Here is a 16,002-nt window from a genome sequence, read left to right as displayed (position 1 = left end):
GGCTAGGAAAAAAATGCAGAGGTGAAAATCGTGGAGCTGGAAGAGAGTTAGATCAGAATAAAGTAGACCAGATCCAGCTATTATGAGGGTACAGTGTGAGGCTTGCAAGAAGGACGTGGGTAGTCCATTCCAATTTAATGAAGATACAAGTTGTGGAAAATATGGAGAGACTCATGGGATGTGGCTCGTGCACCTGGTCTGAGTTACTGCCTTATTCCTCAGTAGACTGCTGAAAAATACAGGAAAGCCAAGCTTGTTTTTCATTGATGCCAAATGTTTTCCAGCGATGGATATCATTAGAGAAGATTCCCTTTTTATTTTAGTATGTCCAGAAGGTTTTTCTAGGAGGCAGGAAGCGTTTACGCTGTTAGAATACAGCACTAGGGACTGCCAAAATAAGTATACGCTATCTGTCACGCTCACAAAAAAGCCAAATAGAACAGGAGCTGAAAATCACCCTTTTTTAAAAAGGAGCCAGCTGCTGGGGAAATGGTCCTTAAAACAGAGGGTCTCAACCTAAGTCTTGCACACAGGACCTTCTGATGCTGCTCATGGACAGAAAAATAAGCTAGAACTAGGGATGAGTGAGAGCAAGACGGAGTGTTGCCTGCAGCAGGTTGATTTCTTGGTATTGTTGCTCGTGCTGCAGTAAGAGCTGGGGTGAATTGCTGTAACAGGTTCCTCAGAACTCTCCGTCTGGATATTTCTATTGCTAGAGTCTCTGGTGGTTCTTGGCAGATGGATAGCTCGAATGGCTGCTTCTTCATCAGGAAAAGCTGGGTCACTCTTCTGTGTTTTGTAGGATTACACAGTACAATTTTCATCTCTGATGCTGGAATATCCCAGCCTTGCTTTGGTTCAGTTCAGTTCAGTGCAGATGGGCTGAGTGTGGTGAACCATGCCAGTGACAGCACAGATGGGAGGTGAGCGTTTCCATGGCACGAGCCATGGATCACTGGCTGAGAACAGTACTTGAGGCTTCTGGAAGGGGATAGTGCTGGGTCAGGCTGACCTGACACACTACCAATAGAGCAGCTTTCTGTTTTACAGCAGTTCTCTTTCCCGTGGGTCTCCCTGAAAAGCAGTTTAGCTGTCTCTGACTGGAGGTGAGGAGTTAACATGATTAACGAGATAGCAGTTGTAAAATTAAAATCCCAAACAGGTTTGTTGCTAAGAGGGGGCTGGCATTTGTGTTAGGTTTGAATGCCTTGGTAACTAGGCAGTGAAAGAGTGTACCTTGGCTCCTGCATGGACACCCTAGTGTAGTTTTTCAAATGTGGGTCCAGGACCCTAACTCCTGTATCCCAGCACTGGGTGTAAAACACAGATACTGTTCACCAATTCCTTGCATTGTGCTGGAAGAAGAGATCCGGTGTCCCACTAGTAGACACCTATTGATGGGAAACATTAAATTCAGACAGCATTAAGGCACCTGAGACTTTCCAGAATACATAGTTTGCCTGGTGGGAGGGATGTGGTTATGCCCTGCCTCCGTCAGGAGGGAAATAAAGATGGATGGCCCCAGGCTATATGGCACTGCACTGGCAGTATGGGAAAACCCAAAGCTGTGGAGGTAGTGATGATAGCTTTAACAGTTACAACAGCTTGAACTGGGATGTTGTTGCTCAAATCTTGTTTGTATGGGGAAAATGGGAACAGAGATGGATGCACATGGAATGCATCATTTTATGTTACACGCACTACAAAAAAAAACCTGTGGGGAAAAGTTGCATTTACCCCGTACATGGGGTCATCTCTGTTGGTGTTACTGATCCTTGGCAGAGTCCACTGACAAAACCTGCCTCTGGGCAAATACTTCTAAAGGGCTGTCATTCAGGTTCACAGGTCACGTTTCTAAGCCTCTTTGAATCTGCAGGCATCCAGGCACAATACATCTCCCCATCATGGGGATAAGTATTGTCTGCATTGCAATGCCCGCCTTGTGAAGGCTGGTAAGCTGGGGAAAGCAGCACTGGAGAGAGCCAGGAATGTGGCTTGGTGGAATGGGACTCCTTTACAGGGCAGCTGACTGAGCAGAAAGGATAAGCTGCATGGGAGGGTGTACACAAAGGCACAACGTGCTGACTCAGAAATGAACCTTCAAAAGAGGAGGTGGAAACACTAGGTGCTGAGAGCTCCTGTGGATTAAGGATGCTGAAATGACTGGATCCATCCCTCAGGCAGCAGCCTCCTCCCATTCCAAAGAATAGTGCTTGCTCACTCAAGTAGCTGCAGTACTAGGTGCCAAGCTACAAGCAGGTAGCTGCATGAGGGATGCATGCAAAATGGAGGACATTTGGTGCAGGGGCACAGCCCTGACCGCCTCCTCTGGTGGAGCAGTAATGGGCTGCAGGTGTAGCTTGAGGCCCAGGGGCTACCTCCACCATTGCTGCCCCAGCTGGATGGAGACCCCGCAGGCTGGTTTGTTCCTCAGCCACCTGAAGGTCTGTAGGAGCAGACCTGGGCTGGTGATGTTACTGATGCCAGAACAAACCATGTGTTAGCTACTGGAGCTCTGAATAGGTGACTCACAAAGGCTAATTTCTCATACCAGTTTTGTCCTCCTTGTAGAGCCCTATTTATTGTCCAGTTTTACACATGGCTAGCTCATGGGGCCTGTGTAGAAAAGAAAATACAATACTTCAAGCTGAGCTTAAGGTTTTCCGTGACCAAACCCTGTGTTAGATACACGAGAAGAAACAGATGCATCCAAAGTACTCAAAGTACTCCGAAGACTTGTGCTCCAGACCCCTCACAGCTTTGTTGTCCTTCTCTGAACACGCTCCAGGCCGTGATGTCTTTCCTGTAGTGAGGAGCCCAAAACTGAACACAGCACTGGAGGTGCGGCCTCATCAGGGCTGAGTACAGGAGGATGATCACCTCCCTGCTCCTGCTGACTACAGGAGCAGCGCTATCTTGGGTGCCTCCTGAATCCCAGCGCACTGTAAGGACCGTGACTGTCAGGCCCTGCTGGTGACTGGTTAATTGCACTGTGTTAACTTCTACTGTAATTGGTGTGTGCTCAGGAAGTAGATACACCCGTGAAAGTTTAAGCTGTTGAATGAATGATGTAGTATAAACCAAGCTGTGGACTCGCCTTGGCTGCAGCAGACAGGGTGGTGCAAGCAAGAACAGAGAGATTCCATTGCACAGGCTGTGGAACAGCAGCTGACAGAAAAGCGTGTGAAACTGCTGGGAAGGTACACAGCCACCTCGCTGTGTGCTGAGCTGATTAGTGGCCTGCGCTGACATCTGGCTATAATCAGCAGCTGAGATTGGCGCAGGGGGAGAGGTGGTGACGTGAGCGTCTGGCACTGCGTAGGAGCGGAGCATCCAAGGTGCGGGTGTTGGCATGGGAGCTGAGCTCTGCCCAAGAGCCTGACCCTCACACCTGACTGTGCTGTGTCCCCGGGAGGAATCAAAGAGGGGCAGCAGTGTTAGGTGAAAACATTGCAACACTGCCTGTCCCTCACTCAGTCCTCTGTATACACTGAACGTGGCACGTTGTTTGGCATTCCTTTCCCCACTGTAATATCATTTTCATAAATTAGTTCTAATGTTATTCTAAAATGAAAGGCTGAAAATCGCAAAATTCAAGTTAATTTGTAACTGTGGTGCTATACTTGGAAATTTTCTAAAAATGCTCAGACTTGTCTACCCTCTGTAACGATTTCCATAATTTAGGGCTGTGGGGACCTGTATCAAGAGCTTATGCAGCAATCACATGGCCTGCCAGATCCTCACACCCTACAGGTAGGTGCAGCGCCCACTGAAGACAATGACTGAGAATAGATTGGGAGGGGCCAGCAGCGTTTAATCCCTAACACCTAATAAAAAGGCAGGACAGTAATAGGTTGCACTACATTCCATTTTAGTACTTCTCCTCATCTCCTATCTTCTTCATCAAAAGAACCCAGAGCCACTGGAACCAAGTGAAGGAAGATGAGGAAAGGTGGTGCACACATCTAAGCCAATTTTTGTTGTTGTTCTTGTTTGTTTTCTAAGTTAGGGAGTATGAGGCGAAAATACCCAGGGGTTATTCCTTCCCTGGGTAGAGCCAATAAATGGCTGATGGGTCTGCTCACAGCAGGCTCAGCTAACTGTACAGCATAATCTTAAGTTCACCTTACCCTTCCCTGCCTCTTAAAGAGCTCGCAGTTCTGCAAAGAACAAGGCTAGCTCAGCTCATCCTCTTCTGGAGAGTTAAATTTCACTGAGCACAAAGGCTCTGAATTTCTGGCTACCTCTTCTGTTTCCTGCCGGGAGTCTTGGCCACCACTTTTTGTGCTGCCACTTTATGGCACAGAGTAGAAAATAATGGAGGCATCTTAGAGAGGAAGGAGAGGCAGTGAGAGGAAAAGCTGAAAAACCCACTGTTCATAACCTCACCGGGGTAAAGGAAGAGGCTCCTAGAATGGAGAAACAGTCACCAGAAAGCAATGGAAGAAGAAAAAGGGCTTGTCTGTGGTGGAGGAGGACAGAAATAAGGACCTGAGAATCCTGGTGAAGAGCAGAAAAACAGTGACATGAGGGTTTGAGTATGGATGAGGGAATGAGGAGGGGCTGGGTTGTGATGGAAAATTTGATCTGAATAGTATGACATGGAGAGTCTTAATAAATACACTTCCACCTTCTGTCCTTGATATTCCACTCACTGTACTCTAATCACTGGTTTAATATCACTGGTACAACCCATCCAAATTTACTGCAATACATCTGAAACAACAGTTGTATTAATTCTGATAACCCCAAAGTACATTTCTTGTGTAATGAGTAGAAGGGTCCTTAAGAACTTCACTCTGCATCTTTCAGCTTTCATAGAATCATAGAATCACCAAGGTTGGAAAAGACCTCCAGGATCATCCAGTCCAACCGTCCACCTATCACCAATAGTTCCCACTAAACCACGTCCCTCAGTTCAACATCTAAACGTTTCATGAACACCTCCAGGGTCAGTGACTCCAACTCCTCCCTGGGCAGCCCATACCAGCGTCTGACCACTCGTCAGGAGAAGTTTTTCCTAATGTTCAACCTGAATCTTCCCTCGTGCAACTCGATGCCATTCCTTCTAGTCCTACCACTAGTTAAATCAGAGAAGAGGCCAACCTCCAGCTCACTACAACCTCCCTTCAGGGAATTATAGAGAGTGATAAGGTCTCCCCTGAGCCTCCTCCTCTCCAGACTGAACAATCCCAGCTCCCTCCGCCGCTCCTCATAAGGCCTGTGCTCCAGACCCCTCACCAGCTTCACTGCCCTTCTCTGAACACGCTCCAGTGCCTCAGTGTCTTTGCTGCAGCAAGGGGCCCAAAACTGGACACAGTACTCGAGGTGCAGCCTCACCAGTGCTGAGTACAGAGGGACAATGACTTCCCTGCACCTGCTAGCAACACTATTTCTGATACAAGCCAGGATGCCATTGGACTTCTTGGCCACCTGGGCATACTACTGGCTCATGCTCAGCCGAGCATTGACCAACACCCCCAGGTCCGTTTCCTCTACACAGTCTTCCAGCCACTCTGCCCCAAGCCTGTAGCGTTGCCTGGGGTTGTTGTGGCCAAAGTGCAGGACCTGGCACTTGGTCTCGTTGAACCTCATCCCACTGGCTTCACCCCAGCGATCCAGCCTGTCCAGATCCCTCTGTAGGGCCTTGCTAACCACAAGCAGATCGGCAATTCTGGCCAACTTGGTGTCATCTGCAAACTTAGTGAGGGTGCTCTCAATGCCCACATCCAGGTCATCAATAAAGATATTGAAGAGGACAGGCCCCAGCACCGACCCCTGGGGAATACCACTCGTGACCTCATCTACCATTCTGAAGTGACTCAGGCTGTCCAACAGGAGTTCATTGGTTGTAGGAACAGGATTATACAATACTGAGTAATCAATGTATATTTTCAACTAAAGACACTTAGTCTTCTTAAGGTCCATAGCAGTTCTCTGAAAATATCCAGCAATGTTTAAAGATGACTATCAGAACTCAGGGCACAATGTCTACCCTTCACCTCTCAGAAAGTGTTTTCACACAAGACTAGAGAAAAGGCTGATGATGTATTTACAAAAAAAACCCATCAAAGTCAGTAAGACATTAACCAGCCAACACAGAGCCACAAAGGCAGAAGAACAATTCAAACACACAGACCTTTTATATTCTTCGTATTCTGACACCCTCCCAAAAAATCTGCCTTGTGCTGAACGCTGTGATGTCCAGGCTCTGAAACACTGCTTCTACTTCAGACTGTAGAGGTGGTTGTGATGACTTAACCTAACCCTAAAGACACACATTTTAGTCATCTACATCTGAGCTATCCAGGTGGCAACTCTCTTACGCTGAGATGGAATGAACCATATCCTAGAAGTGCCCGTTCTTTTTAGGAGAACCCGCTGAAGTAAATATGAGGAAAAAAACCCTCATTTTAGAAAATGGTTCTGAAAATTAAGACTTACGCATTTGTTAGACTTTCACTGTATAAAAATGTACAGTGGCTTTATTGACATGTACATTCCATTATGTTTACAGCTGCGAGATATGAGGCACACTCAGTATTGCACTTCATTAAAATTTCAGGCTCAAACATAACCCAGAAGTTTAAATGAAACTGCTGTTGTAACTTAATAATTCTTATACAGGACAAACATTGATACCTTTATATACAGCGTGATACTTGTTACATTTATGCCTTCCTAACACAATTTTTTTTTTAATAACAGTCGAGGAAATAAACCAGAATATTCTTCTTTCCCATCCCCACTTGTGATGCGTTACAATTGTACAAGATTACAAAAAGTCAGTATACAATAATCAATATTTTTTTTTTCTTTCTCCTGAAAGCCAGCATCATTCATAGTCCACAGACACACAGATCCTTTAATAGCAATTATTTATTTGTAAATGTTCAATGTTTCCTAGCCGATGACTGTAATGGCCACATGCAAACACCTCACAAATTTTGATGTCTCGGTTCAAAAAAATGTCAATTTCTCACAGCAAGAATTATGTACATGGTTTTGGCATTCTTCTTGCACTGCAAATTGTTCCTTTTACCTGGGTTATGAAATGGTCCCATCCTCATCCCAACTGGATTTTATTTTTAGGACATTTGAGGGATGAGGGCACCTGTTTTGCTCTGGTTAAAAAAAAAAAGTCTAAAAAGTGTGAGCATTTCTGCAAACCCCACAACCCAGAGCAAATTCTTCACCAGTAGGTGGATGGACAACATGAAGTGGACATTCGGTTCCTTCAAGTTGTTTACCTTTGGGACCTACAGTGAATATAAGGGAGAGGGAAAAAGAGGGGATCAGTGCTTGCAGACTCAACGGAAACAAACGCATGATCGTCAAAAACATATTAAGTGAAAGTAATAAAGAATCGTAGTATCAGCAAGGCTGGAAGAGACCTCCAAGATCATCCAAGTCCAGCCATCCACCTACCACCAATATTGTGTGCTACATATTACTTATATCTAGATGAATCTATCTTAGCCTTTATTATTGATTCCTTACAATTCATAAGGAATGGCAGATAGAAAGGTGCTTTCACACAAATTCAAGCAAGGAGTCTAAAGGCTTAATAGGCAAGGAGAAATACAGCCATTCAATTTGATCAAGAACTGTTAGCTCCCTAAGAGTTATATCACACATTAAATACATATCTAAAGGGAAAAGACCAAATTGCCATGTAATTATAAGAAGCAAAAAAGGCAAAAAGTTTACATGAAGAAGTAACTGAAATAAATTTCATCAAATTGATACTGGGAAAAGAATAATTGCACAATCTAAAAGTGAAATCAGTAAATATGAGCAAGAACCATAGAATTAACGAGGCTGGAAAAGACCTACAAGATCATCCAGTCCAACCACCCACCTACTACCAATACAACCCCACTAAACCATGCCCCTCAACACAACGTCTAAACATTCCTTGAAAACCTCCAGGGATGGTGACTCCACCAACTCCCTGGGCAGCCCATTCTAGTGCCTGACCACTCTTTCAGAGAAGTAGTAAGAGCTGTTTTCTGCAATAAAAAGTAATGCTAAAGTGACATCTCATTTCTTTTTTGTTTACTTCTTTTATGTGAGTATCTTAATGAAAAATGCCACTTGTTTTTAACAGCAAGAAACACAGCACAGTCTAAGGAGATCGGCATCACATCAATGGCATGTGAAGTTAGAAACTAAGGTACTGGCAGAAATTAGGACATGGCAGGCACCTAAGTCCAGGCATGTTTTAATAGAGGTGTGTTACATTCTTCAGTATAGTTGTAACGCCTGGAGCCTGGATTAGTGTGGGTGGATTGAAATGTCTTTCTGTAACAAGTAAAAAACTATCTAATGTTTATAGAGTCAGTGTGATGACACTGAAGGCCTGCATAGAGGAAACTCATTCCAGCATAATTGCACTTATTGAATTTAAAATTTGTATGACTGACCCCGTGATCAAATTATCAGCAAGGAAAGATAAGAACATCCGTTAGAACTAATTACTAATCTCAGATTTAGTTGGGTAAATTTGCTTTGTAAAAATACTACCTGCAGGACAGTGTGGGAGTTCTTCTTTAGGGATGCTTGTCATTCTTTGGAAATCATCATGGCAAGCATTGCAAAAATGAGTTGTCCCAAAACAGAAAAAAACAGCAACTGAACAGCAGTAGCGGCATTTGTATTCTAGGAAATCTGTACCGTGTTTGGGACACATCTGAATGGAAAGAAAATGAACACCGTTAAATGAAATAACAACGCTGTAACAATCCAAACAATATATTTCTACATTTTGTATAGTATATATATCATACAATACATATCATTGTGAATGACAGTGAATTATCGTACAGCTCACGTGCTCTTTGGAATTAGATAATAAGACCAGTATGAGCTCTTTGCTTACCTGAGCCCTTGAAACATCAGAGCATGCACCACAAATAAGCTCTCTCGGGTCATAGTCATCTCCTTGTCCAGCCTCGGCATCACACCGAGCTTCACCACCAAAATATGCCTAAATTTGATATAGGAACAATAGGACATTAAACAACAGACAACTGTTATTTTAACTAAACCAACCTTACTGGGAAAATGATGAATAAAGGCCATTACCACTGTGCCCACTATCTTGAATAACTGTAATTCTATACGTATTTTTGAGGCACTCAGACAACATCTCTCAACCTCAGGATACACAAGATCAAAAACCATACAACACACTCTGTTCTATGGAAGGGACTGCAAGGGAGGGCTTTTGAAACAGCTTTTGGATGCTACATAGACAAGACTGAGGCTAGAGACAGCAGAGATACCTTCTACCAGGACAGCTTTCTATAAACTGAAAGGAATATCAGTTTTTATGCTCACATGGGATCCCTTATAATTAGAATGTTGCTATTTTCTATAAATCCATTATAATTTCTCATGTTGTTCTAGCAGGACACATTAGGCACTAAAATGCACCAGGTCAGACTGCCAACTCTGAATTTCTTCATATACTGAAGTATTTTCACACGGAGCAGTGAAATGAGGTGAAGGGTAACACCCTTATTCCCTTCATTAAAATCTTATTTGCTAACAAAAAAGAATTCTAAATAGATTGTTTGCTCTTAGCTTTCCCTCCTTTTTGCTGTGACGGTTAGGACTGTATGACTGTAAAAGGTTAGGGAAAGTGGTCTCAAGGCAAGTATGAGGAAGCAAAAATGTAAGCAGCCCACCTTCCCCCAAACACTGCAAACAAAAAGGGACATTCCTAAGGGATGGAAGTTAGAGAATTAGGTAGAAATTCAGGGTGAACAGGAGCTGGAGGAAGGAAAAGAGTCAGAAGTTAGCTGAAAGTTACTGCTAAGACACATGCATACGGTATGAAAGGAATTAATTAGATACAAGGGGAGAAAAAGAGGGAAATAAGAAAAACACTGAAATAGTGAGAATTAAATGCTGGAAACAAAGTATAATGAAAGACAGGAACAGGAATAAAAGCTGGAGAAAGTACGATGAAGAAGAGAAACTGTTTTCGTAAGGAAGCTCAAGAAGGTACCAAGCAAGCTGCAAAAGGATGAGGAATGAGAACTGAAAACTGTGGGAGGCAGGAACATGAGTGAACCAAATAACTGCACAGTAGGGAGCTAGAGGGGCTCATTACTGCTCCTCCCTAGCATATGGAAGGGAAGTCAGTCCTTTCTCCTCTATTTCCAAATGCTACATTTCCACTTAACGTAAAAATTATTGGTGTTTCCCTTTAAAATTTCATCATGAAATTTCCTCACTCCATTAATTCCTAAGGAAAAAACGAAAAAGATGGGAGCAAAGTGGGCACTAAAATCAGCATCAGATGAAAGAAGGGTTCAGCGACATTCAACCATTTTTCTAACTGTTGTCTCTAACCACAGATAAACAATATTTGTCTCTTTTCAGCTGACAGAGCAACTGGGCTGCTTGTATATGATTTTTCTCTTCTTGATAAATTTCCTCTACTTGATGAAAATTATACACATATGACACAGAGCCCAGCAGGCTAGATTGTGTGTACATACTCTGCTTCTAGACCTTTTTCATTCTTTTAGCACATCTGGCCGTCAGCTCCATGTCTGCATTCCAAAGGAACTCAAGAATTTAGGCATAATCACTTAAGGATAGCAGAGTTTCCTTAATCCCACCCTGCATAACTGAACTAATGCTTGCAGAACCATAAAATCACCAAGGTTGGAAAAGACCTCCAGGATCATCCAGACCAACCGTCCACCTATCCCAAGAGTTCCCACTAAACCACGTCCCTCAACTCAATGTCTAAATGTCCCTTAAACATCTCCAGGGTTGGTGACTCCACCACCTCCCTGGGCAGCTCATTCCAGCATCTGACCACTCCTTCAGAAAAGTATTTTTTCCTAATGTCCAGCCTGCTTCTCCCCTGACACAGCTTGAGGCCATTCCCCTTCGTCCTGTCACTAGTTACAAGAGAGAAGAGGTCGATCCCCAGCTCACTACAACCTCCCTTCAGGTAGTTACAGAGAGTGATAAGGTCTCCCCTGAGCCTCCTCTTCTCCAGACTGAACAATCCCAGCTCCCTCAGCCTCTCCCCTTAAGACTTGTGCTCCAGACCCCTCTTGAGCTACACTGCCCTTCTCTGAACGTGCTCCAGGGCCTCAATGTCTTTCTTGCAGTGAGGGGCCCAAAACTGAACACAGTACTTGAGGTGCAGCCTCACCTGTACTGAGTACAGAGGGACAATGACTTCCCTGCACCTGCTAGCAACACTATTTCTGATACAAGCCAGGATGCCATTGGCCTTCTTGGCCACCTGGGCACACTGCTGGCTCATGCTCAGCTGAGCACTGACCAACACCCCCAGGTCCGTTTCCTCTACACAGTCATCCCGCCACTCTGCCCCAAGCCTGTAGCGTTGCCTGGGGTTGTTGTGGCCAAAGTGCAGGACCTGGCACTTGGTCTCGTTGAACCTCATTCCCTTGGCTTCAGCACAGAGATCCAACCTGTCCAGATCTCTCTGTAGGGCCTTGCTACCCCCAGGCAGATCAGTGCTTCCTGCCAACTTGGTGTCATCTGCAAACTTAGTGAGGGTACTCTCAATGCCCTCATCCAGGTCATCAATAAAGATATTGAACAGGACAGGCCCCAGTACTGACCCCTGGGGAACACCACTCGTGACCGGTTGCCAGCTGGATTTAACTCCATTCACCACCACTCTCTGGACCTGGCCCTCCAGTCAGTTCTTTACCCAGCAAAGAGTGTACCTATCCAAGCCATGGGCTGCCAGCTTCTCCAGGAGAATATTGTGGCAGACAGTGTTGAAGGCTTTGCTGAAGTCAAGGTAGACCACATCAAAAACCTTTCCCTCATCCACCAGGGGGGTCACTCAATCACAGAATGAGATCAGGTTGGTCAGCCTTTCATGAACCCATGCTGGCTCGGCCTGATCCCTCGGTTGTCCTGCACAAGCTGTGTGATCTCCCTCAAGATGATCTTCTCCATAATCTTTCCTGGCACTGAGTTCAGGCTGACAGGCCTGTAGTTCTGCAGATTCTCAATATGACCCTTCTTATAGACGGGAGTCACACTGGAAAGCCTCCAATCCTCTGGGACCTCTCCAGCTCACCCAGGCATGCTAACAGATGATGGAAAGCGGCTCAGCTATCACCTCCACCAGCTCCCTCAGCACCCTTGGGTGGATCCCATCTGGACTTGTGACAGTCCAGATAGAGTAGTAGGTTTCTAACTTTTTCCACCTCAATTTTGGGGATTTATTCTGATCCCCATTTGAGACTTCTGAGTCAGTGGGTAGAGTACCCTGAGGATCATTGGTCTGACTTTTAAAGACAAATGTAAAGAAGGCATTGAGAACCTCAGTGGTCACATTCCACACTGCATCCAGCAAAGGAGGAGATTAACCCTCCTCGTACTGTAAATATATTTGTAAAAATGTTTTCTGTTCTCTTTTACTCCAACAGACAAGCTGAGTTCAAGCTGGGCTTTTGTCCTTCTAATTTTCTCCCTGCACATCCTTACAACTTCTTTCTACTCTCCCCAAGTTGCCCATCCCTTCTTCCACAGGAGGTAGATTCTCTTTTTCTTCTGGAACCTCAGGAAAAGCTCCCTGTTCATCCACGCCGGTCTTCTTCCCCACCAGCTCATCTTGTGGCTCAGGGGGACAGCTTGTTCCTGCACCTTTAAGAGTTCCTTCTTGAGGAGTGACCAGCCTTCCTGGACCCCTTCACCCTCCAAGACTGAATCCCAAGGGACCCTCCCTACCAGTGTCCTGAACAATTCAATGTCCGCCCTCTGGAAGTCCAAGGTAGCAGTTTTGCTGCCCCCTCACCTGGCTCCACCAAGAATTAAGAACTCTACCATTTCATGGTCACTCTGTCCAAGAGAGCTACCAATCTCCACATCTCCCACCAGACCTTCTCTGCTTGTGAACAGCAGGTCTAGCGGGGCACTTCCCCTGGTAGGCTCTCTCACCAGCTGCAGAAGGAAGTTATCTTCTATGCACTCTAGAAACCTCCTACACTGCTTCTTCTGCATCATGTTGTATTCCCAGCATGTATGAGGGAAGTTGAAGTCCCCCCCAGTGAGGACAAGGGCTGGCGATCGTGCAACTTCTGGCAGCTGCCTGTAGAACACCTCATCTGTCTCTTCATCCTGGTTAGGTGGTTTATAACAGACCCCCACCAGGATGTCTGCATTGTTGGTCCCTACCTTGATCCTTGTCCATAGATAGAGATTCAACCTTATTCCCAGCCACAAGCTCACTAACATCAAAACACTCTCTAACACAGAGAGCCTCGCCACCACCCCTCCCTTCCTTGCCTGTCCCTTCTGAAGAGCTTGTAGCCATCCATTGCAGCACTCCAGCCATGGGAGCCATCCCACCACGTTTCCATAATGGCAACTAAGTCATAGTTTGCCTGCCACACAATTGCTTCCAGCTCTTCCTGTTTGTTGCTCATGCTTCATGTACTGGCGTAGATACACTTCAGCTGAGCCCCTTGCCTCACCCCCAATCCCATCATTGTTTCCCTAGGCTCATCTCCAGTGGGCCTGGTTTTATCCCCTTCCCCCTTCACATCTAGTTTAAAGCCCTCTTAACGAGTCCTGCCAGCTCCTGGGCTGGGATCTGTTTCCCCTTTTGAGACAGGTGAGACTCATCCGCAGCCATCAGGCCAGGTGCAGAGTAAACCGCCCCATGGTCAAAAAAAAATAAAACCCAAATTCTTGCATTTGCACCAGCCTCTCAGCCATGTATTTATGAGATGTGTTTCCCTACTCCTCTCCCTGCCACTGAAGGGATAGAGGAAAATATGACCTGTATGCCTGCCCAGTCCCCTTAAGTCCTTTTTGATAATCCTCAAGCTTCTCTCAGCGACTTCATCACTGCCAGCCTGAACTATCAATAAAGGCTAATAATCAGAGGGATGAATCAGACTGGGGAGTTTTCTAGAAATATCCCTGAGCTGGGCCCCAGGGAGGCAGCACACTTCCCTGCGAGTAGGGTCAGGCCGACATATAGGGCCCTCCATTCCTCTCAGAAGGGAGTCGCCTACGACAATCACCCTTCTGTCCTTCTTGGCAGAGGCAGTCTTCAGGTGTAGAGTTGATCGCCTCACCCTAGACAACCTCAGAGGTGGACTTCCTACCACATCCTCATTTATCTACTTATCTCTCATTCAAGTTCCAGAGCCACAAACCTATTACGGAGGGGCACCTGGGGAACTGAGGTTGGTTGGGATGGGGCTGCCTGTGACACTGAGCTGGGACCTGTTTCCACTCTTCTTCTCTTAAATTGCCTTTCTCTGCTCAACAAAGGCAGGGGAGGGGGTCCACCACTGTTTGAGGGGTATCACCCCAGTGTCTTTCTCACAAGTTCATCAGAGTTACTCCACCAAACGCTTTGTCATAAAGACACTTTCTCATCTTTTGAGACTATTGCTGGGGAAAACCACACCAACAGACTTGCAGAATTAGTTGTATTTCTGCCCCAAATTTGCTGTTTACGGTAGTTCTAATTCCATCTTGAGTAAAAGTAAAATTTAGGTGAAAGCTTAGTGACAAACTCCCCGTATCAGAGTTAAAATAAAACCTATGTTTATAGTATTTTATGTTCACATGAAGTATGAGGTAGAGGTGGGAGAAAGGGATAGCTGGTGCTCTACCATAGTATCACCTCCACATTGTTTTAAGGCTATCACCTCAATGTGCTTTTGGTTTCTAAATACCTTCATATGTACTTTTGAACTTTAAGATACTATATACATCTAACTTGTTAAATCTAAGTAAAAAAATAAAAATTAAGCCATTTCTTTTCCTGCTTTCCTCCTCCATACACAATATATTAAATATATGTTCCATTCTTTAAATGACTTTTGATAGAATAACACGCATTCAATTTGAGAAAGTGCTAATTGTCATACCTTTTTGCACTTGTAGCAAACATAATAAGCGTATCTGTTCATGGCATAGCCAGCTGGGTCATTGTAAAATCTAACTCCTGGTGTTGTGATGGCCTCACTCTTGTGCAATCCTTCATACTCCAATCTCATTAGTGCTTTTCTCCTTACATCTTCATAGAGTTCTTTGATTGGATCAAGCAAATCTTTTAATACTGTATGATTGATTTTGTTCTGAAATAAAAAAAATATTAAAATTTCTTGTATTTTTATTGCAACAGCTGTAATGATTTATATTATGGTCAAACACAAATAGCATAATGGACATCACATGGGAAGCACTCAGTGGATGTTTTTTTTTAAAAAAAGGCTGATATGCATTTCATTTGCTGCTGGAATGTTTTATATGGCCTTGTGTAACATGAAATCAGCAGCCCTTACAACAGACTGTACTAAACACAAAGGGATGGTAAAGGGTACGTGACATATTTACCCCGTCACAGGAATATCCTGATTTTATGTTTTCTCTAATTTTGCTCCTTTTTGACTTATTACTCAGCAATTAGGACTAATGCCTTTTAGTTCTCTGTACTAAGTATTAATCACAAGCTATTGCCATAAATTACCAAAACACAACATGAAGAAAGAAACATAGCATGCAGAAATGCCTGACAGTTCACAAATGTAACACTACTGGGGCTTTAAGATGCTTCCCAGCAACTACCACATACTTTTGCTTATAGCAATTGCAATTTTGTAGAGTAGCAGACAGCTTAATAATTTATACTGAAGTAAGTGATACATATACTCTTCAGTCTGTCCTGTCACCGAAAAGCAAAGCAGCTTTGAAAAGGGCAAGTAAAATGGAGAATCCAGATTTCCTGCTTGAGATACTGTGAATTAAGATGATTACTTCTTCCCTTTTTCTCCCCTCAGCACCTAAACTGCAAAGTTACAAGCAGATGGTGCTAAGAATAAGACAGCGTTTAGATAATGTCTGCATTATGTTTATTGTCTAAGAGGAACCTTAATTCAGGGAATGGTAGGGAAAGTAAAAAGATTTGTCAATGACACCCTTTCTGTAGTGACATGAGAAATTAAGGAAACGAAGTATACCTGTTTCATA

General features: G+C 44.4%; 1 protein-coding gene across 14 annotated transcripts in view; it reads right to left on the bottom strand.

Annotated features, from left to right (window-relative positions):
- MYCBP2 (MYC binding protein 2, E3 ubiquitin protein ligase) overlaps positions 6,452 to 16,002 on the bottom strand; it is a 196,087-nt gene continuing 186,536 nt past the window's right edge. For all 14 annotated transcript variants that reach the window (XM_021417056.1, XM_021417087.1, XM_021417072.1 and 11 more), the window contains 4 exons: positions 14,901 to 15,110; positions 8,882 to 8,989; positions 8,527 to 8,692; positions 6,452 to 7,259 (listed from right to left, as the gene is read on the bottom strand). In XM_021417056.1, the coding sequence (XP_021272731.1) occupies positions 7,144 to 7,259; positions 8,527 to 8,692; positions 8,882 to 8,989; positions 14,901 to 15,110 (600 nt within the window). In that variant the 3' untranslated portion in view covers positions 6,452 to 7,143. The remainder of the gene's footprint in view (positions 7,260 to 8,526; positions 8,693 to 8,881; positions 8,990 to 14,900; positions 15,111 to 16,002) is intronic.

The sequence above is a fragment of the Numida meleagris genome, chromosome 1, assembly GCF_002078875.1.
Source record: "Numida meleagris isolate 19003 breed g44 Domestic line chromosome 1, NumMel1.0, whole genome shotgun sequence".
NCBI lineage: Eukaryota > Metazoa > Chordata > Aves > Galliformes > Numididae > Numida > Numida meleagris.
Note: the sequence above shows the minus strand (reverse complement) of the source record. Positions and strands in the feature narration are given on the sequence as shown.